Source organism: Chionomys nivalis, chromosome 18 (assembly GCF_950005125.1).
Source record: "Chionomys nivalis chromosome 18, mChiNiv1.1, whole genome shotgun sequence".
NCBI classification, from domain to species: domain Eukaryota; kingdom Metazoa; phylum Chordata; class Mammalia; order Rodentia; family Cricetidae; genus Chionomys; species Chionomys nivalis.
In genome coordinates, this window is record NC_080103.1 from 60,211,599 (window position 1) to 60,235,290 (window position 23,692).

The window sequence follows — 23,692 nt, forward strand, 5'->3', positions numbered from 1 at the left end:
AGTGTTGCCTGCCAAACATTAGGGCAGTGTAAAGGGATCAAAATCTAAAATTTTTAACATATGCATTAAACCTAAACACTTTACAACGTGTGTCAAACCTTTTCCAACATCTATAAGCAGTTACAAATATCATGAAATTGATTTCTTTGTATGCTAATAAAATAATAATGTTTAAAATTTAGGTCAAGAACATGCATACACATGTGTATATTACATGGTAAATGACACATGTAGATCTTCAAGCATGAACCTCGACCATATTCACAACAGGAAAACATGCATGGGAATATTCTGATAAGCATGTTGTCCACACCTGAGTCACACCCAGCAGCTGAGGAGACAAAAGTTGCTACAAAAGACAACTAGTTTAAATAAAGAAATTCCAATAAGTAAATCATTCAAATGAGATGCCTTCTGTAGCAGTTATTCATCTATGGATGGATGAAGTCTAAATGCCAGCCTGAGTACAAAGATGCCAGCATTTCTTTCCTTTGCCAAGAACCACAGTATCGCCTGTAGCTTTGCCTTCAGGAACCTCATGGTCCAGGTTAAAGCTCTGGAATGGAGCAAGGGAGAACAAAATTCCCCGTGCATTAAAAGATGCCCTCACATTATTCAGGAAACGTCTAACTTAGTCACATAGCTTTAGTTTTTAAATTTTATTTCTATTAATTGTTTTTTAATATACAAAGTACTGGGTTTCACAGTATCACTCTCCTGTCTTGCCTAGCCCATTTGTTCCCCAAAATACTCCCTCAAATAAGCTTTACATTTTATTTATTTACTTATTATATGTGTGTGTGCGCGCACGCATGTGCCATGATTCTTATGTGGAGTGACCTGGCCCAGCAGGTTGTTCTTCAGGGCGAGGTCCCTGAGCAGGAGGACTGGGGATGAGGAAATAAAGATAGAAAAGATACAACATGAGTCTCTTGCATGAGCTGATGACTTATACCAAGCAAGTTTATTAATAAGTATGACATCTCATATCCTATTTGTAGGGGGGAAATGGAACAGAGTCAGCAGAAAACACCCACATAATGAGACACAATCATCAGGAAGCTAATCAAGCAATGTTCCTCAAAAGGAGCACGGGGTATCTCAAGTGCACCACAGACGGAGCACAGTGACCTTCAGACTGATGTCGCCAGTGTCTGGTGCCCGAGGGAAGTCAGGTTCAGGTTTAGGTTCGGTGAACCATAACCTTAACTCCTTCAAGGCCCTGGCCCCTTGGGCAGGGACAGAGAGCGAGGCTCCTTTTGTCCTTTCACTGAGCCCTTGAGAAAGCCTGGGATGTCCTGGCTGCCCACCATGGGGGCCAGAGGACAGTTTGCAGGAACCGATTCTCTCCTTCCACAAATGCTCCTTCTGGGTATTGAAGTGGAGTCACCAAACTTTGAGTCATGTGCCTTTGCCCACTGCATCATCTTACAGGGATTCTGAATTGTAAAATCCTACTTCCATCCAGGCGAAACGTGTCCTAGTGACTGAGGCCTGCCAAGGAAGCTGGGTGATTTCTGAGAGTGTTGAACTGGAGACTCAGAACTAAGACAGGAAGGATGTCATGGGGCTAAAGATCAGAGGACCTGACCCGGCAACTTGGTCACTGATTGACCTAGTTCAAACTTTAAAAATTTATCATGGCGATTTTTTTCTTTCCCTAAAAACTTAGCTAATTTTGCCTTTAATCCCAGCACTCAGGGGGCAGAGGCAGGCGGATCTCCGTGAGTTCGAGGCCAACCTGGTCTACAGAGCAAATTCCAGGACAGTCACTAAAGCTACAGAGAAACCTAGTCTCAAAAAACCAAACAACAGCAAAATCCAAAAAACCTAGCTATTTTCCTTAGCGACTGAAAAAGAAATCCCTTTATTTTGTAATAGTGAGCAACAATTATATTTAGTTGGAAGTATGAAAAAAGATGTAAAACATCCTGATACTTATTTTAAAATAATTTTACTGAATAAATTTCATGATTAAATATTAATACTTAAATTACTTTGTTTGTGGAAAAACAGCAGCATGCCAATCAGAGAGAACACTGCTGTCATGGCAACCCTGAGAGTACAGTTTTCCGCCACGTACAGGCTTCCTTTCAACTGAACCACTGCAGGAAAAGAACATCTCACTTCTTCCTCCTCCATGCCTCCAGAACTCTGAAGAGTTTTAATCTTCCCTAAAAGTAATTTTTTTAAAATTACAGGGGCTGCTGGGCGGTGGTGGCCCACTCCTTTAATCCCAGCATTCGGGAGGCAGAGGCAGGCGGATCTCTGGGAGTTTGAGACCATCCTGGTCTACAAGAGCTAGTTCCGGGACGGGCACCAAAGCTACAAAGAAACTCTGTCTCGAAAAACCAAAAAAAAAAAAAAAAAAAATACGGGGGCTGAAAAGATGGCTCTACAGTTAAGAGCATGTACTGCTCTTGTAGATGAGTCATTTTCAATGCCCCAGATGGTATTTTCTACCCCACTGCTCTCTTTTTAGCCTACTCCTATTCCTGTAGAGTCCCTTCCTCCCAACTAGATGCCCCCTGCTCTTGTGCCCCGTGTTTCCTGTGGATCTCGATGCTGAGTTTATGATAGCCTTGGCTATGTCGTATCTAGGAGACAGCATTCCATGGGACTCCTCTCCACCCTTCAGCTCCCACAGTCTCGCACCTCCTTTTCTATGAGATTCTCTGGGTCTTGGAATGGTAATGTAGATGTCCCGATGAGGACTGATGACTCCACAATCATGTATTATTAGCATTTTCATCAGTTCTGATTCTCTCTGTTAACCATCACCCACTGCATAAAGAAGGTTCTTTAGCCAAGAATAGTATAAGGCGAGAAATATTTAAAGTCACTTCGTCTATTATTATCAGTAATAAGTTTTCCCTGGAGCTTGTAACATCTCTGTAGATTACCCCCCCCCCCAAGTTTTACAGCATGATATATGATATATGAACTTCTCCTTGGGTATCAATCCCCAAATCCAATCAAATGATGTTTAGTTAGCCCCAAACAGTTAGGCCAGGTTACACCAGTGGGAGCATCTTGACCGGAAGGTTGGAATCGTAGTATGCTGGATCTATAGTTGGATAAAACTATTCATGGGTTTTCTCTTCTTTCAGCCCTTGCATCTCCCTCAATAATTATGAGGGGAAGCTTCCAGCTTTGTTTTGGCGTGATTTATCAGAGTGCTGTAGCTCCAGCATATGGTGCCATCAGCAATAGGGTTGTGCCACATGGTTCTGGCAGCTATTCCTTTTAAGGTTATAACTGACTTGTTTATGCTTTGTGCCCATGTAGAGCAACTTATTTTAAATATTAATGTAGAGTATTTAAAAACCACCCTAGCGGTTACAAAATTCTGTCATAAATGAGCAGATTTGTCATTCTTGGAGTAGTACACAATGGCTTAGCATCCCTTGTGTTAAGAGGCAAACACCCATCATGCGGTTAGGTGTCTCTGTACTCAGTTTGAGTGGGTGCTGGAGGACTCTCTTGTGTTTTCACTCCCTTTTCCTTTGTGGTGTGGGCTCAGGTTTCTGCCCAGTATGGGTTCCTGGAATCTGATTATTTCCTGGGTGTGACACTGTCATTATATGCCAAAGCATGGCTCTGTGTCACTCCTAATCTCGCCCCTATCAAATGCACTCTCTGGAATTGCCTTCCTCCTTTCTTACTGCTATGGTCTTGGTCAGCACCCTGCATCATCTGTCTTGGTTAGGGTTACTGTTAGGGTTAGGGCTAGGGTTAGGGCTAGGGTTCTCCTTGTTGTTTCATCTGCTTTAACCTTCCTGTGTCTTTTGTGTCTTGCAGATTGCATGATATTCTAGGAGCCTTGTAAGTCTTACTCTGACATGCCTAATTTCTTTGTCACAGTTGGGCCTGTACTTTTGGCCTGGTGTCTCAACAACATCTTTTCCTTTAAATGGCGTAAAGTTTCTTTTCCAAACGTTTTCCCCAAAAGATTGTGCCTAGAAGAAATCTTTTTGACTCACTGGTGCCATTAATGCCCATGTGTCAACTCAGTCAAAGTCGTTTTGCGCTGTTATACATGAACAAATTTGATTATTAGCATTATAGACACTCACATACACATATATCATCTATAGATACACACATACACATATATCTTATATACATGATTCACTACTGGAGGTAGAAATTGTTTCCTACTTCTCTTTTTCTCTCTATTACTGTTTTTATGGATATAAAATGGTGGGAGGGCTGAAGAAGAAAGTCATTCTCTCAATGCAGATTCTAGAGATGGTGCTTGGCCTGGTTTCCAGGTGTGAGTCACCACTTTTGGCAGCTTTCTTCCTTGCTTCTTCTGCTAACCCTCAAAGACATATTACATCATCACAAGTTAGAGGTAAGATTGGTGTTGTGTAGGAATGGCAATGACTGTCAGTGAGATTCCAGTAGTACCCTAGTGCACCTTTTATCTACGCTGAAATCTACTGAAATGGTTAGTTAGTGCTTGCTAGGACCGATTCTCTGTTTGATTTTTTTCACCTCAATTAAAGATGAACATTCAAATGATATCAACATTCTTGTTAGAAACATATTCATAAGTATTTATTGAGTGCCTAGTGTGGGGGTATGTATGTGTGTTCTGTATGAGTATGTGCATGTCTATGTATCTGTGCATATATGTATTATGTGTGTCTGTACATATATATGTGTATGTACGTGTGTCTGTATGTATGTGTATATGTGTGATATACTGGGGAATAATAGATGAAATAGGAATAAAGTAATAACTAAATTCTAGTTCTGCCCTAAAGGGCTCTTCATTAACCCAGTTGGATAAGTGGTCTTTGAGAATTAACCAACCATTGCTAGAATACCAAGTTACCACCTGTGTGACTGAAAATAACAAATTCATTATTTCATTCTGGTAGCAGAGATCCAAAGGAGATCTTAGTAGGCTAAGATCAGGCATTTCAGGGAACATTCCTTCTAAGACTCATCCTGGGCAAGGTCCATTCCCTGGCCCAGGTTTGCAGACTGATGTCCTCATGGCCTCTTCACTCATCCTGAAGGCCCAGCACCTGGAGTGAGCTTTTGGATGTCACATCATTCTTAGCTTGCTTCCACTGCCCATTTCCCTTTTGACTTTGTCTTCCCTTCCCCATCTGAGGACCTGTAAATCACACTGACTTCATGAAGACGCCGCAGAATAACCTTTCCCACGCCATGTTGAATCACATCATCACCTTCCCATCAACAAGGAACATCTTCGCAGTGCTGAGACTGAAGATGTAACCTCTTGAGGGTGACACCAGCTGAGCCATATCATGCTCGGGGTGTGATGTGTTAAGTGAATGATGGATAGGTGTTTGAGAGTTGAATTGCAGCAGCTCCTTGGGAGTGGGGTTGAGAGTAAACTCTCAGCACTGATCCCCAGAAAGTGGGCTCCACACATTGGCACAGTGGCTATAGAATGTGAATTTTTTTTGTCCTTCTTAAAGAGGATTAGAGATTCTGTGCAGGGAGGTGGGGACTTTCCAAACTATTGCTGTTACAGGGGTTTGAGGTCCTTGTGATTTTTATCAAATGAGTTCACACAGGACAGAGCCTCATGTTGAAGTCAGACAGAATTTATTCCAGAATAGCACAAGGCACTTATAAGAGTGAGAATAGGCAGTGAGTCAAGAGACTGCTGCAGAGAAAACACTCTCATGGGTCGAGAGTTGACAATAGCCAAAGGAGGGTTTCATACTCTTCTTAAAGTTTCTGGAATAGAGAGCTTCTTGACTTTCCTGTCCTACTGATTGACAGGTCTGTGTGGAGTCTCACATGGGAGGAAGCAGTAATATGTCTAGTAAAGAAAATCACCAGCTAGATGGTCATCGTGCAGTCTTTTACCCATTGACCCATCCTGACAGCCCCTAGTTTTATAATTTTATAACTGACAAGTAGTGGTCATATTGTTAATTTTACTGAGAAATATATTTTAGCTAAAAGAAAAAGTCTTTCTGGATATATGTAGTTACCTGGTCTTGCCATTTGCTTTCAGTTGAATGGTATGAAATCTGCACACAAGAATTAATGGACTTGCTCTGTTTTCTTTAATCTTCATAAATTATTTCTACTGAGGAAGGTGCTTTGTATGAAGGCAACAGACTCACTCTGTTAGTTACAGTACCAACTGTTTTTGCTCTTTAATAAATGCTGTTAGTGATTCTATTGTCATAATAATTACATGATCAAAAAAATCAAAATATTATAAAATATGACCTAAGTTTATTTTTTTTATTTCCTTTTAAGTTGGAAATGTGAGTTGAATTCACACAGATAAGCCATGGGACAGTGGAGCTCTGAGGCTCTTTATCTAGCCTCTGTGGCTGTTTATTCCAGCGATGTGATAAGGACATAAAAGCTTTTGCATCACAATGCAAATCCTCCTAGCATGCAAGGTGGGATGAAGACATTTTATGCCAGTTGTCAGGGCTGTGAGATCAGCTGAATTTTATCATTTGATGGAGAGTGTAGAGTATTTTGAGCTCAAATATAAGACAGCTGGGACTTACAATCAGATGCCATTGGCTTCTCTGGAAGATTTGACAGTGAACTTTCAGATTCAAATGAAAAAGAACTCTGAATGGATAGCAGTGTTGGATAAATGTACATAGACTTGGGAAAGAAAATAAAAAGACTGTAGACTATTAGAAGAAAAGAATATGTTTAAAAAATAAAGCAGTCTTTAAAGATAGCAAAAGAAATATATTAATTATTTTTATTAATTATTAATACAAAACTAATTGATCTATCAATTAATAGATTAAAGGAATAAAGAAAAGCCACATAAAAATGGAAAATACACAGAGTCTGTATTATGCATATTATTGTATTTTCTTTGAATTTTTCACTGTGAATGAGCTAACAAAGACATTTCATTGTACAGGCTGCTAAGCTAAACCAACATATGTATTTTAAAGGTATCTTGACTTCAAAATTTGAGTCTAAGGAAATATTACTTTGGAAAAAAGATTCTGCTTTTGTTTCCACAGAAAATGAGAACCTGTAGCTTTCTTCCAGGCTAATGTGGTTTGATGAAACAAGAGCCCCCAAAAGTTCTCCATGAATCCTAAAAATACTTTGCCCAACAGAAAGCAGGAAACAGTTTGAAGAAAACTATGACCAAATTTCCAAAATGATTGTTTATAAATGCTTGTTTTCATTTGAAGGGGGGATATGATATAGAAATAATCACTATCTATTCTAGTGTTACACTTGGGGGATTAAAAAATGTGACCTGACCAACTCAGCCCTGTGTTTCAACCAGGACTAGTTTTCCATTGCCTGAGAACAGGAGGAAGGAGGAAGCCGTGTTACAAACCTGTTCCTGTGCACACAGGAACTCCATTTCCAGATAAAGAAGAATACAGGATCCTAAAACTATCTTCATTGTGGCATCCAGACCAGTAGCACTCCTAATAAGAAAGGCTGACAATGAGTTCAAGCTTGGTGTTGCAGTGTAGAGTCTTGCAACAGTAGACCCTGGGATGAGTTTGGCTTCCACTGACTGGGCAGTGACCCACATAGAGTCAGACAACATAGACAAAATAACAAGTAAAACATTCCATAGGGTATAGCATTTGATGCTAAACCTCTGTGAGATGATGTGTGAGATTGCTATAGCAACAGTGCTATACACCTGACAGATCTGAGAATCTCCTTTTAGAGTTTCTCTCTTTTTTGTGACATGAATTTTTTTTTTCACCTCAGGACTTGGTTCTTTTTAAAAGCTCCAATTTTCATTTTCTTTTTAAAATTTTAATAATACAGTTTACTTAACCCAATATAAACTAAACATCATCATTTCAACATATGGTCAATAAAGCATCACTGAAGAGATTTTAAACTGCTCTTTGTACACTAAGTCTTTGCAATCTGGGTCTTAAAACATTTTTAATTTTTTTCCTTTAAAATATTTACACATGTTTGTGATGTATTATGATCACAATCCCCCATCTCACCTCTCCAACACTTTCTAGACTTCGGTAATGTGTTCTCCAACACACACGCATGCACGCACGCACACACACACATACACACACACCTTCCACTGAATCCAATTACTGCTGCTTTTACATAATACATAGTTGTGAGTTCATCTATTGGTGGATGAGCAACCTACTAATGGCCACACCTTCAAAGAAAAACAGTTCTTCCTCCCCGACCACCCATCTACTATCAAGAATTCCTCAGCTTGGGTAGAGTCAGGTAAACCCTTCTCCTATCCATGATGGAATAATTGGCTTCATCTTATACAGTTTTGGGGCAGGCAACCACGCTGCTGTGGATTCATGATTGTCAAGAAATAACATTTCCCAGCTTTCCTCCTCATCTTCTGGTTCTTACATTCTTTCTGATTTCATTTTCTGGAATGTTCCCAGTAGACACTCATTTTCATATTGAATATTTAGCCAAATGTCATTTTGCCCTCAGTGGAACCAAAACAAAATGTGTATTTCTTGTCTGGTATCCATTTTATAAGTGACTCTACTTGCTAATGCTCCTATCCGAACATCATCAAATATTCATCCTTCTTTAAACCTAGGAGGAGACTAGAATGATAAAACATTACAGGTTCTAGACTTGATACAGCCAAAATCACCTGGGAAGAGAGCCTCAGTGAATGATTGTCTACCTGTGGCTGGCCTCTGGGCATGTCTGTGCGGACTGTCTCAGTTAATGGATGTGGGATCACTCAAGCCACCATGGGCAGCATCATTCCCTAGGCAGATTATAAAAAACTACTTAAGCATAGAGAAATTGAGCTGAACAAAAACAAACAAGTGAATATGTGAAGATCCATTCCTTTGTATTCTTGAAGATGGGTGAGCTATTTGAAAATCCTGCTGTGAATTTCACAGAATAATGGACTTTAATCTTGGATTGTGGGCTAAAATGAACCACTTTTGTCCCTAGCATGCTTTTTGCCAGGATATATATATTCTAGCAGCAGAAATGAAACTAGATCCCAGAGAATCTGGAATCACTTGCTTTGAGGCCATTGTTGCTATATGTCTTTTACCTTTCAAATAGAGTTCTCCAGGTTGTAACTGTCTTTTACATGCAATTATGGCACTTTTATTTAGCATCCATGGAACATACTATGTTTCAGAAACTGTTCTAATCACTTGACTAATGCTAATTAGCCCTCATACTAACTTATAGGGTAGATATCAGTACAGAATGTGCAGAAACAGACTTCCACAGTGACAAGATCTGTCTAGTACTTGTTCATGTGCAGGGCCCCAAGCATAAGCCCTAAGCTACATCCCTGCACTTTGTGAACTTGAATGTCACCTTCCATTACTTGACAGTGACTCACATTGCCTTCCCGCTGTTCTGCAGGAGGTTTCCGGTTCATTTCCATGAATTATGTCCATCGATGACACTTGCACATGACTGCTAGCTTACTTCTGGGCTTGCTAACGATCACAAAGCCCTGTGCTTGCCAGGCAGGTGTTCTACCACTGTGTGTCCTAGACTACTCTTTACTGCTCTGTGTTTTCTCATACAGTGCGTCCTAACCACAGTCTCCCTTCCTTCACTCTCCCAGTTCCCCAGTTCCCCTCTACCCCAGATCCACCACTCCTCTATTTCCTTTCAGAAAAAAAACAAAACAAACAAACAAAAAAAACAGCTTCCCAGTGTTATCAACTGAACATAGCATAACAAAATGCAAGAAGACTAGACACGGACCCTCATATCAAAGCGAAGAGGCAGCCCAATCAGAAGAAAAAGGCCACAAAAGCATGCAAAAGGGTCAGAGATACACCCTCTCCTACATTAGGAATCCCCAAAACACCCCTAGTTAAACATCCAGTGTGTATACAGAGGACCTACTGTGGATTCATGCAGTCTCTGTGATTGCCAGTTCAGGCTCTGTGAGCCCCTATGAGCCCTGTTTAGTTGATTCTGTGGGCCATGTTCTCCTGATATCCTCAACCCCTCAGGCTCCACAGTTCTTCACCCCCCTCTTCCATGGGGTTTCCCAAGCTCTGCCTGATGTTTGAATGTGGGTCTCTGCATTTGCTGCATCAGCTGCTGGAGGAAGCCTCCAGTGTCTATTGGGCACCAATCTATGAGTATAGCAGAATATCGTTAGGAATCGTTTCTCTTTTTCTGTCAGTCATGTCTGGTTCTACCCTATGTCTCTGAGCCATCCAGGCAGTGTCAGGCCTGGGCAATCTTTCATGGATTGGACCTCAGGTTAGACCAGTCATTAGCGGCCCCAGCACATCTCGCAGGGAGGACAGCTGTGAGTCAGAGGTTTTGCGGCCAGTTGCTGTCTCAGTCCCTACACTGGGCACCTTGCCTGGTTACTCTGGAGGTGGCTGGTTCAGGCTCTGTAACTGCCATTGCTGGGGTTCCTTGCCAGGCTCACCCTAAAATGTTCCAAGAAGCTTCCACTGTGTCCCCTCTTTGCTCCCCCTATTCCACTCATCTCTCCCTGTACTCTTCCCCCTCTGCCCCTTCCCTCGCCGGTCCCTCATGACCCCCCCATTCCACCTGCAAAAATCTATTTTATTTCCCTTTCCCAGGGATATCCACGCATCTCCCCTAATCCCCTCCTTGTTTCTTAGCCTTTCTGGATCTGTGGATTGTAGTTAGTTATCCTTTGCTTAGCAGCTAATATATGCTTGTGTGCAGTCACATACCATGTCTGTCCTTCCCAGTCTGGGATTTCACTCACCATGACTTTTTCTAGTTTTATCCATTTGCCTTTGAGTTTCATGATATCATTTTTCCTAACATCTGAGTGCTATCCATTGTGTAAATATCACATTTTCTTTATCCATTTTTGGTTGGAGGACTTCTAGATTATTTCCAGTTTCTGACTCTTATGAATAAAGTTGCCCTGAACATAGTTGAGCACATGTCCTTGTGATAGGCTGGGCGTCTTTTGGTTATATGCCCAAGAGAGATATAGCTGGATCTTGAAATAGATCGATTCCCAATTTTCTGAGGAACTGCCATCCATAGTGATTTCTGTATTGGCTGTACTAGCTTGCACTCCCACCCAACAATGTAGGAGTGTTCCCCTGACTCCACATCCTTGCCAGCATGAGTGGTCACTTGTGTTATTGATCTTAATCATTCTGACAGGTGTGAGATGGAATCTTAAAGCAGTTTCAATTTGCATTTCCCTGATGGCTAAGGATGCTGAACGTTTCTTTAAGTGTTTTTTGGCTACTTGAGATTCCGCTGTTGAGAACTCCCTGTTTATCTCTGCACCCCATTTTAAAATTGGGTTGTTTGTTTTGTTGATGACTAGTTTCTTGAGTTTCTTATATATTTTAGCTGTCTATTGGATATGGAGTTAGTGAAAACTGATTTCCATTCTGTAGGCTGCTTGTTTGTCCTATTGACAGTGTCCTTTGCCTAACAGAATCTTCTCAGTTCTTGGGGTCCCGTTTATTTATTAGTCTTAGAACCTGTACTGTCAGTCTTCTGTTTAGGAAGTTGTCTCCTGTGCTTAGGTGTTCCAGGTTATTCGCTACTTTCTCTTCTGTCAGGTTCAGTGTGTCTACCTTAATGTTGAGGTCTTTGGTCCACTTGACTTGAGTTTTGTGCAGGGTGATAAATATGGACCTATTTACAATCTTCTATATACTGACATCCAGCTAGACCAGCACCATTTGTTGAAGATGCTCTCTTTTATTATTGTGTATTTCTGGCTTCTTTATAAAACATCAGGTGTCCATAGGTATGTGAATGTATGTCTGTGTCTCTGATTCAATTCCATCAATCAATGTTTCTGTTTTTACACCAGTGCCATGTGGTTTTCTTTTTTTAATAACTATAGCCCTGTAGTACAGTTTGAAATCGGATGGTGATGCTTCCAACAGTTCTTTTGTTGTATAGGATTGTTGTAGCTATCCTGGGTTCTTTGTTTTTCCATATGAAGTTTAGTATTGTTCTTTCAAGGCTAGACTGCTCTTGTTAGCATGATTTCTCTAGTCTCATTGCCTTGTTCAAAGTCTGTCTCTGAATCCCGCTTCAGGTTTATAACATATGAAATGAATTCCATCCCCATTCTTTGTGCGTGCTCTGGTTCCACATTACCTATTGAGCTTCATTCCTGCTCTCCCGTTACCATGACTCTAGTAACCCAGCTCTTCCACCTCTCCTGCAGGAATGCTCTTCATCCCCACCTCGTGACTCCATGCGTCAGTGCAAGCTTTGTCTTTGCCTATCCATTTGAAACTTCGGTGGCTTCATGAGCCTTGTCTGCTGATACTCCACTGACTATGGCATTTAATGTCCCCGGATTCACAACACTGTCCTGGCATGCTTGCCTCTAATGACCGTATTCTGCATGTAATATAGGTTTGTACTTTTCTCCTTGTTGTGTTGAAGACAGTGATTCTTTCCCCTTCTCTTTCACACATAACACATGATAGGCAGTCATTACAATAAATATGACTGAATTCTGGTTTCAAAATATGTCTCTTATGCTTCTCCCTTTGTTTCAGATTGCACATACGCACGCGTGCGCACGCACACACACACACACACACAATCTCACTTCCTGAGTGGAACCCTCTTGACTTCTATGGTCCTTGATGTAATTTACTTCCTCAGAGCTCTGTAACACCTAAGGCTGTCACAACACCTTCGTGTGCTTCTGTACTAATGAGCACCTTAGGCTTGGTAGTTTCTGACTACAGAGTTTTTTCACACAGTTTTAGAGACCTCAGAGTCTGAAATCCAGGCACTGACAGGTTTCTGGAGGGGATGGATATCTGATTGCAAGATAGTCCTTTTTTGTTGTGTCTTCCCATAGTGGAGGGTGGCCACATAGAGAACATGGTGTCCTAACATGCCAGAAGAGAGAGCTTTACAAAGGCTAGGTTGGTCTTTGCATCTTTTGTCTGAGGCCATTGGTACCATTAAGTCTGATGACTGCCTTATTGCTTAATCCCATTTCAACAGGGCTCGCTAACCCTTCCCCCATTCGTGAAGGTTTTAATTTTCAAGAAGAGGAGCTGAGAAAAATGGGACTGCTGGCTTTGGGACCCACTTCTTGGTACTGTCACTTCAGGGGTCCCCAGCATTCATTCAGACCATAACCCCACACAATTTAGTGTTCTATTGTGCTGTGCAGCGTGTCGGTAGAGATGGCCTTGTTGAATGCACCGACGTGCAGACTCTGCTCTTTGAGATGCAGCCTGACCATGCCTTGCACACCTCCTGTGCTTCCTCAGATGCATGTGTGTGTGTGTTACAAGTGCCTTCTATGTATTTGCAGGCTGTTTGTTTCCTGGATTTCCACTGAAAATCTATTCCTTTGCTACTCTGTCCCGAGTGGACCTACACTTGGAGGCCTCCAAGTTTTCTGGAGTGATTTCCCATTTTGTGAAAGTGGGACCAACTGACTGTCACTTAGAAGTCTTCTAACCCTCTTAAGAACCTGTTTTTGATTCAGGAGAAATTTTGCGATAGACCCAAATGTCTAGAGGAAGAGGTTGGAGCACTGGCAGGGAGGATCACTGTGTGTTGGGGTTTACAACCACAGACTTTTGGCTAGGGATGACGTTACAGGAAAAGGCCGTCCCACAAGGATTTCATATGGGCAAAGACAGGATTGTAGCAGCACCGTGACGCAACAGTGTCTGTTTGTAGATCTGTAAAGAAGCCTACAGTACACCACCAATAAGACAGAGCCAATGAGGATTGGTAATTAGACTTCCTGAGTGGAAGCCAATGACTGGTTACTAAAACAAAAGAAGAGCTTAGACAAGTCCCATCTTGAGTCAGGATGCACGCCTCTCAGGTCCTCAGCCGCAATGGCAGTGGCAGACTTAGAGGGGCCCAGCAGCTTAGAAGGGCTCCAGTGTTGCTCTCCCAGACATGTCTTCAGAGCTGGCGCCTCTGAAGGAGGGTGTTTTAACAGCTTATCCCCCTAAGACCCCCTTGGGGTCTCGCTTCTAATTGGAAAGAGGACAAGAGCTCAGCAAGCATGACCAGGGCACACCTGAGCTCACAAGTGTGACCAGGGCACACCTGTTACTTCACTGGACAAAGAACTTAGCATTGCATGGGGGTGGGGGCAGTAGGCCAGCCAAGAACAAGCTCATTCTTTGGTAACATTTTATATTCATTTATTTGTCTCTTCATTGGCTTCTTACTTAAAAAGCTTTTGTTTGATGCAGGTGATCCAAGGACGTATGACCCGGATTTCCAGGGACCCACTGCCGACAGGTAAACGGCTCTTTCCTATGAATGCATGTTTCTAAACGAGCACCAAAGTTAGTTTCGTGTGCATTGCTTTATAGCTCATGGAAAATTTCATCGATTTTCAGGGACAAATGCCTCAGTTCTGCCTGAATATAACCTTATTTACCTAGGGAAAGTACAGAAAACAAATCTCTCCTGGAGTCCTGAACGCTGTTCATTCAGCAAATGATCTGCCTTTAGTTACTAGACCGAGAGTCTGTGTTCACCAGAAGAGAAACCTTGAGAAATGCTTTATGCAGCTTACCCACCCTGTGCAGCCTCCTTCAAATGGTTCTGGCTTGTGTCTGTGGACTCCGTGACTCACAGTGGCCAATGCAGAGTTGCTATGCCAACCTCTCCATGCCAGGCAGGCTTATGTGCCACTCAGCTTCCAGAAACAGGACACTTCTCAGACCACCATTCTCCGAGGCATCACGGATCTTTAGGATGAGAGTCTCCCAGGGGAATAACGACATCTTTGCTGGTGCTCCCCGCCCCCAGCGTTGCATGACATTTCAATTTCAGCCAATAATTTAACCCTCTTATCATTTATCCTCTCCTCTATTCTCAGGCTTACGGCTAATCAGAGATAGGACTGCTGGGGACAGCTATAATATAGGGTATGCTGCAGTGGACAGCTATAGGGGAGGGTGTGCTGCAGGGGACAGCTATAGGGGAGGGTTGCTGCAGGGGACAGCTATAGGGGAGGGTTGCTGCAGGGGACAGCTATAGGGGAGGGTTGCTGCAGGGGACAGCTATAGGGGAGGGTTGCTGCAGGGGACAGCTATAGGGGAGGGTTGCTGCTGTATCTGTTTCTGCCTGGCTCTGACTTTGATTTTTGGCAGTCACATGTCATAATAACCCATGGCGTGAAAGAACAGTCAGCACACTCGTTTACACTTGCCAGTCATCGGGATGTGCGCCAGCCTTTCCTGTGATTTCCCTCAAATCTCCCCGCTTTAAGCAGCTTATTCTAATTCGGCAAAATATCAGGGCGTTTGTTCAGGTTCCTCATTCGCAGCTTCAGTTTCTTGGGATGAGTGAGGAGCCTCCCTCATGTCATTCTCTCTGTGGTAAATCGGTGAGTGCACCCTGTTTCCCAGAGTGCAGATAGCCTTGATCAGCGTGGGCTTCACATTTCAGAGTAACCAACTGCTGAAGACTGAATGTAGCCTGGTGCCCCCAAGGGATCACTAAATATCTCTGAGTTTCAATGGGAATAATAATCACAGTTAACCAACTGTCACATTTAGGCAGAGGAAATGTGAATTTGAAGTGTGCCTCCTAGCCATAGAGAAGGCAGCTGGGGTCGGCCTGGTTGGTTTTACAGGGATAAATTGAGATCTTCCATCATGTGGCCGCCATGAGGACATGCTGGTCAATCATGAACAAAGTGTGTGGCAGCAGGCACAGAAGAGCGTAATGGGTTGTGTGTTCAACGGCAATGCATCACTGCAACGTTCATACCTGGTGGCACCAGAGAGACCACAATGTCCTCATCTTTAACGCATCACTTGCTTGCCCCGGCGAGTTTGTCAGATCACAGAACTCCACAGCATTCACCTCAGGAGCTATAAATCTGTGGCTAAGGAGCAGTAGGTGAGGCCATACACCCATCCGTGCCACAGCCTCTGGGGGTCGTGTAGCAGTGTGTACCATCTAGGTCTGCGTAAGTGTCCCAGCAGTATTCTCAGTGCCAAAAGTGTGTAATGGTGCATTTCTTAGGGAGACCCCTGTGGTTGTCAGACATGACTAGGGACCCCAAGACGGGACAGTGGGTAGGGACATGTGCCACAGAGCCTAATGCCGTGAGCTCCATCCCGAGAGCTGGAAAAGGAGAAGAGGGGTTGGTTGGAGGAGAGAATTGACTCACACAAGGTACACACTATGTGGAGGTTTTTACACACACACACACACACACACACACACACACACACACACACACACTTCAGTAAACTCTAAATGCCATAATAATCGCTGAGGAAATAATTGTAGTCTGGGTTTGGGGATGCTCCAGACACCACAAAGCACTTCAGGCCCAGGAGATGAACACACTCACCTAGCTCAATCCCAGGAGATAAACACATTCACCTAGCTGAGGTCCATGAGATTAGCACACTCACCTAGCTCAGGACAAGGAGATGAACACACTCACCTAGCTCAGGACAAAGAGATGAACACACCTGGCTCAGGCCCAGGAGATAAACACACTCACCTAGCTCAGGCCCAGGAGATTAGCACACTGATAGCAAATTCTGAGGGATTCTTGGTTCTGTTACTAGTAGAACTTCTCAATGAATCTCCTCCCAGAGCTGCTCCCTAGTTTATGCATAGCTCAGGCTCACATCTTATTGTAATAATGGATGTGCTTCTTGTCCCTGTAAAAGGACTTAAATACCAAAAGGTGGAGTTCATCCCTGCATAAGCCAAAGTCCCTGATAAAACCAACCCTAAGTACTGTGAAACTGTCTGGAAAGAGGCTTCAGACCATTCTGATTTGAAGCATAGTTAAATAAAAGCCTACCTTTCAGCAAGTCCTTTGTAAAGTCATCGTGCACAGGAAAAGGAGGATGTAAAAGTGAGAATTGTGCTGTCCACCTTGGAAGGCAGAAGAGTCTGGAGTCTGAGGGCAGGCAGAGGCAGCAGCAGTGACAAAGGCAGGGGCAGCATGCACTCACACTCACATGACAAGGAGTGAAAGTAGGCAGGTACTGCCTCTTCCCTAAACCCCTTTCTACTCAGGTCACTTGATGGAAAGTGCCACCACCTCAGAGACAGGGTCTTCTACCCTGAGCTCAACCTTTCTGTGAAAGCCCTACAGACACCTCCAAAGGTATGATTCTTAGCTGATTCCAGTTCCTGTTGACAGGATTAACTGTCAATGAGGTTTTCACTTTCGAGCCTCAGCAATCCTCTGCATGAGCTCCCACGGCAGTCCCTGCGTGAGCTCCCACAGCAGTCCCTGCGTGAGCTCCCACAGCAGTCCCTGTGTGAGCTCCCACGGCAGTCCCTGTATGAGCTCCCACGGCTATCCTCTGCGTGAGCTCCCACGGCCGTCCTCTGCGTGAGCTCCCACGGCTGTCCTCTGCGTGAGCTCCCACGGCTATCCTCTGCGTGAGCTCCCACGTGAGCTCCCACGGCAGTCCTCTGCGTGAGCTCCCACGGCCGTCCTCTGCGTGAGCTCCCACGGCCGTCCTCTGCGTGAGCTCCCACGGCCGTCCTCTGCGTGAGCTCCCACGGCCGTCCTCTGCGTGAGCTCCCACGGCCGTCCTCTGCGTGAGCTCCCACGGCCGTCCTCTGCGTGAGCTCCCACGTCTGTCCTCTGCATGAGCTCCCACGGCAGTCCTGAGTGTGAGCTCCCACGGTGGTCCTGTATGTGAGCTCCCACGGCTGTCCTCTGCGTGACCTCCCACCGCAGTTACCTTGCCGTTGACCACACACAGATGCCTTCCTTACGTGTGTTGTTGCTGAGACTAAAAGCCCGATGAGAGAAACCAAGGGAAGGAGGGTTATATCAGTTTCTAGTCCCTTCTGGAAAGGACATCACGAGGGGCATGAGCCAGACCTCCAATTAGGAAGCAGAGTGGTAAACACCTGTGCTCATCTGAGTTTCTCCATAGTTCACAGCTGTAGCCATGATAGCAGTGCCCATGTGTGGGTGAGTGTTCTCGTCACAGTTAAGGTATATAATCCCTTACAAACATACCCAGAGATTTGTTCCCATAGTGATCTAAATCCAAACAAGTTGACAGCTAAAATGAACCATCACAAGCCTCCTAGATAGGACCTGAGACTTGTGTGTTGGTGTTTGTCATGTTCGGGATGCTCTGGTGGATCTGGACTGCGCTGTGGGAGCATGATTATCACCTGGAGGTGTGGGCTGCAGTGAGGACCCCTAGGAGGCAGGGGTCATGTGACAAGGAAAATTTCTGTTAGATGCATTCTGCACCCATGTTTCTGCTCCCCTTGGTGGTTTCACCTCGTTATTTCTCTGCTGAGATGCCTTGCTCCCAGACAGCGTGGGTTTTTCTTCATCATCAGGCTTTGAACCCAATAGCAATTTGTGCAAGAGCCCTTTATAGCAACTCCCTTCCCCTCCCCTCTCTGACATGCTAACTGTACCCACTTTATAGTACTTGCCACCACTGAGATCTTTATTTCTTGATTACATCGTTACTGTGTTGTCTAGACCTTCACTCTGTGAGGAACAAGGACCTTGACTGTTTTTGTTCCCTGGAAACGTCCCTGACATACAACATCCATTTGTTGAACAATGGAATGAGCTGTCATCCTGGACTCGAAATGATGGAGGGCAAGGAAAGACAATGAGCCACTTAGAAAGCCACTTCCATGACCCAGCTAAGAAATTGTTAGAACTTGGCTAAGGCAGCGGTCCTCCGGGAGAAGAGAGCTCTGATCAACGCGCAGGTGAAAACATGCCTGGCTGTGACTTGCTGTGAGTGGAGGAGGGGCTGGCGCAGCTGTGTCTGAGGAGTAGACCTGCTGGTTTGTGCTCCCAGAGGCAGGGAAGCTGGGGGCAGTAGGAAAGGCGGAGATACTCGTACACTCGGACACTGGAAAGCCTGGCCATGTTTACGTGCCGACCAGATAGGTAGAAAGGAATCTAAATGTATATTTGCAGCTCTGTGGGACAGTCTGTATTTCTTTTAACAAAATAAACTTTCTAAGGACGGGGAAACCTACGAAAGAATATTAAAACTCACTGAAAATCAACTTAAGTTATCACATCTAAGCTATATCCCTAGACCACCCATGAGGTCATCCGCAGGTGCCCCTGGAATCTGTGCATGTGTGATAATGTGCCTCTCGTCACCACTGCTTCCTCGGCTGGCTGCCCCGGACTCTGGTTGCTTCTCTTTGATCTGCTCTGGACGAGTGAGTGAAAGTCTTGACCGTGTCACTTTTCCTCACTCAGATTTCACCAATGCCTCCCTACTGCCAGGGTGTGATGTCTAAATCTCCTTCCAATCTCAACAGACCGTATCCACATATATACTCCTCTCTCTCCATCCTCCTCCTCTCTCTTCCCCACCTCTTTCCCCCATCCCTTCCACCTCCCTCTTCTCTAACTCTTTAATAAACCTACTGCTGAGCCGAGCCATGCACATACCCATACACAGGGTCCGAGACTCATGTGTCAGCGCCCTGTGATGTTGCCGCTTAGGGATGGCGATTGCCACTGACAAGCTGACAAGGGACTGGTGTGTAAAATGAAGTGCCGACACCATCGTTCACACTGACAGATCCCGTGACTGAGCTGACCTGTTGTTCATGGCCCTTGGCTAGGCAAACAACCCTAGAAACTAATGACCCAAAGGCCGCTTGAGAAGTGCAGGTCAGAGTAGGAGAACTACAGAATGTCTAGAACGTCAGGTTCTGGAAGCCTGTGCTCAGCAGGAAATTCATCTGGATCCTGTGTCCATGGAACAATGTAGCCTGGACAGCATTTGGGTGGCAGAGCAGAGGAACCTTGGGCATCCCCTTCTCTCCCAATAGGAAGTTGAACTCTTTAGCGACGTACCAGATAGGGTTTCTAAGGTTATTTAAGTTCACCTTGCTATACCTGTTGGCTTAGTTTCTGTGGTGACTGTTGTCCCCAGGTGTTCAATCACGTATCGAGATCTGTTTAACTCAGAAGGAAATGCTGTCTGACATTTTGTTCTTTCTATCTATTAATATTGGAGGGTTTCCTCTTTTGAGGCAATGTCTTCCACTGTAGCCCAGGCTGGCGTAGAATTTGTGGGATCATCCTTACAGCCAAGCTAGTCTCAGACATGCAGTAATCACCGTGCTTAACTTCACGAGTGCTGGGACCATAGGTGTTCATCGTTGTCTAACAAGGCTGCTTTCCGCTGTCCCAAGTTGTGAGGAAATCATGGCCAGAGTCATAGTCTTTGTTGTTTAGCAGCTCTGTGTAGGACCCAGCCCTCCCGACCCAGGTCCAGCATCCTATCCTCACATTTGGGCCTGTGGCCATGCTGTTTGGAGTCCATAGACTTGGGCGCAGTCTAGACTGGTTGTTAGTGACTTTTGCCCTCCTGAAAATATGTGTTGTTTTGTCTTGTAAAACCTGTATTAGGTAGGAATCTCCCTTGGAGGACACAGGTCTGTTCAGTCGTAGTTGTGAGGAGGGCTAGCTGTGTACATTGTTTTGGGCAGTGGTTTTTACTTCTCTAGATACACTATTGGTTAGAGTACTCCTTGGGGGACATTCTGTTCATAAAGAATTGGGTTATTCTGTGGCTGCTCTTAAAAATGCCAAGATTCTTTTTAAAATTAATATGAGTTGACATTTATAATTGCATTCATTTATAGGATATAAAGAGACATTATGAATTATGTTTACAGTGAAGAATAACTAAATTAAGATAGCTAGCATGTTCATTGGTGTAACTGTCCAACATTTTTGTAGTAATGAGAATTGAAATGTACTCTTAGCAATTTTGTTATTGGCATCAGTCTGCAATAGATATAAACAACTCACACATTCTTCCTGCTTGAAATGTACACCCTTGGGTCACTGTCCCCATCTTCACCAACACCCCTAGCCTCAGCTCCCACTCTTCTGCTTTCTGCTTCTGTTAGTTTGATTGCTTAGACTTCACGTATAGATGCAAAGATGCGGTATTTGTCTTTTTGTGTTGGCCTCATATTACTCAGGATGATGTCCTCTGATCTGCTCATGCTATAGTCAAGAGTTAAATTTTCTTCTTGGCAAGGCTGGTTAATATTCCAGTGTGTGCACATCACATTCCATTTGTCTGTTCATTCATCTCTTAACCACCACATAGATTGCGTAACTTGGCGTTTGTAAATATTGCCACAGTGAACATGGCAGGGCAGAAATTTTTTTCACAGATTGATTTCAAACGTGGGTGGATACTCAGAATTGGGACTAGTGAATAACATGCTCATTCTGTTTTTAATTCCAGAGCCACTTCCACTCAGTCTTCCATAATGTCTGTATCAATCTACATTTCTATCAACAGAGGACGCTGGCTCCTTGTCCTACACACCATCCTCAACACTTGCCACCCTTTGTCCTTTATGACAGCCATCTGATGCAGGTGCAGGGACATCTCATTGTGGTTCTGAATTGCAACAATCAATTTTATTGCATATATCACTGACTGTTTGTACGCCTTCCTTTCAAAATTACTGTTCATGGTCCCGTGTCCCCAGAAAGTGCAGATTTTATTTATTGGAATCCTCTTCCAGGAGATTTTCTTTCCTGAAGCAAAATGGAGCTGAAATCAGCTCCACCCTCACCCTGGGATGGCACCTATTCCAGTGGGTCAGTGCAGCAGCTGGACCTCCATGTGTCCAGGCTTAAATCAAACAAATGGTCTTAGTACTTTAATGACTTTTATCTTGGCATGAAAAGAACGAGATAAACTAAATAAGCCGAAGTCTTTGCACCAGGACCTGCAATCTGACCTCCTTGTTACAGCGCACTTGGCTAATACAATACTGATGCCACCCCATCAACACTTTATTAAAAGGTTCTCATAGAGCGTAGTCTTGACTGTGGACTCTGGTCACTCAGTTACTCAGAGATCCCCAGTGCTCATTCCCTACTTAAGGGTCTGAAAGCTCAGTTCACACCAAAGGCTTCTAACAATGGCATGGGATTTGGGAAGTGATCAGGCAGCATCCAGTAAGGACTGTAAAGCCCTCTGGTCTGAACAGGCTTTAGTGGTGCATGGTGACAGTTTAGTCTGAAATGCGAGAGCCGGCTGTGGTCATTTTCAGCCCCTTGGGGATGATCTTTGTCTTTATCTCCATGTTCCATGTTTGGTGTCTTCCTCCTCATCCTCTTTGAGTGAATTCTAGGTCAAGAATGACATTTGGTGGTGGTCACACAAGTGTGGATTGACACATGCTAGATGCGACATGTGACAACCTAAAAGAGTTTGCACTTCAATGAGAGAAGTTGGAACACAGTGACAGAAGGGACCCCTTTTCCGTGGGGTCTTGTGGAGCTTCGGTTCTAAAAATTAGTTTTCAAAGATTATCATTCAGTAAATATTTATTAAGCTTCTGTTATGTGTATGGGTCCTTCCGTGTTACAGCAGCATGATGGCCAATAGTAGGGTGATTAGGGTTTAAATATTGTTCGTCACTTAGTGGCTGTGGGACCTTTAGAAGGTGGGGCATGACTGGAGACACTGGTTACTAGGAGTGGGCAGGAAAAGGCTCCATCCCAGTATCTAGTTACTACTTAGTTCCTCCACTTTCTTGTCCACTGTGATGTGAGAGACCTGAGCTGCTCTGCACACCATCCCTCCCTCCCTGACACATGGAGGCCCTCTGAAGCCATGACCTGAGCTGCTCTATCCCAGCATCCCTCCATGACACATGGAGGCCCTCTGAAGCCAAAGCAGGTCTTTCCTCCCTGGATCTGTTCTGTCAGGTGTTGTGGGCCTAGTAACACAGAAGCAGCTCATGTATGAAAGTTGATTGATGTGTATGAGAGAAAACACAGAGCAGACAATGTCTACATTACTGTAAGCACAGGAAGAAAGTAAATGAGGCATTGTGGTGGTGCCTTGCATGGGTGTGAGGAATGTGGGGCTATAGCTGATGGCAGAGGAAAGCTTCCTGTGGAACTGAGAACTGCAGACGGGTTGGGGAGTGTGGCCGTGGCAAAATGTTCTGCGTGCTAAGCCCATGTCTGGGTGCACTGGAAAACCCACTGAGGTGTTAGAGAAAGCATGAGTTCGTCTGCTGCCTGCTTTGCAAACCCATTCGAACTGCTAAGTAGGGGACGCATTCAAGAGACCACAATCGGGAGCATGGGGATGAATGGAGGCATTCAGAGCCACCTGAGTGAAGGCCAAGGTGACCTGGATGAAGTGGTGGTGATGGAGATAGCAGAGATGAGAGACACGAAATTTCAGGATACATCCTTGTGGTGTGGGTGAATGTGCCTGTGGCCGGATTAGCCCTGACGAGCAAGGGACAGTAGAACACCCACAGCAACAGTGAGCTTTGTGAGGAACATAGAGCAGGTCAGGACGCCTTCGGCCCTATATGGGAAGATGACTGCTCAGAAAGATGGTTTGCTCTTGCAGAAGTCAAGGCCTCTGCTGTAGCTGTGTTGGTGTGTCTTGTCATCTAGGTCGCTTCTTGGTGAGGGTGTGCAGAAGAGCTTGAGACTCAGGAGGAATAAGATCAGCTGGAGTGTGTGTATGTATATATTAACATGTCTGTGGGCATGCACACATGCACAGAGGGTACCTGTGCATGTGAAGGCCTTGGGCTGATGTCTGGAGTCATTCACATTGCTCTTCCATCTTATTCATTGAGGCAGGGCCGCTCAATCAAACCCAGACCTCATCAGTATAGACATGCTTGCTAGTAACTCACTTTGTGCAAGGGTCCTCATCCCTTCAGAGGCTAGAACTGCAGGTGAGCTGCCATGCCCATGGGCCAGTATATGGGT

The 23,692-nt window shown here is 44.4% G+C and overlaps 1 protein-coding gene across 2 annotated transcripts in view; it reads left to right on the forward strand.

Moving 5' to 3' along the window:
• Slc44a5 (solute carrier family 44 member 5) overlaps nucleotides 1–23,692 on the forward strand; it is a 241,959-nt gene that overhangs the window by 142,994 nt on the left and 75,273 nt on the right. For both annotated transcript variants that reach the window (XM_057794114.1, XM_057794115.1), the window contains exon 2: nucleotides 14,163–14,211. In XM_057794114.1, the coding sequence (XP_057650097.1) occupies nucleotides 14,163–14,211 (49 nt within the window). The remainder of the gene's footprint in view (nucleotides 1–14,162; nucleotides 14,212–23,692) is intronic.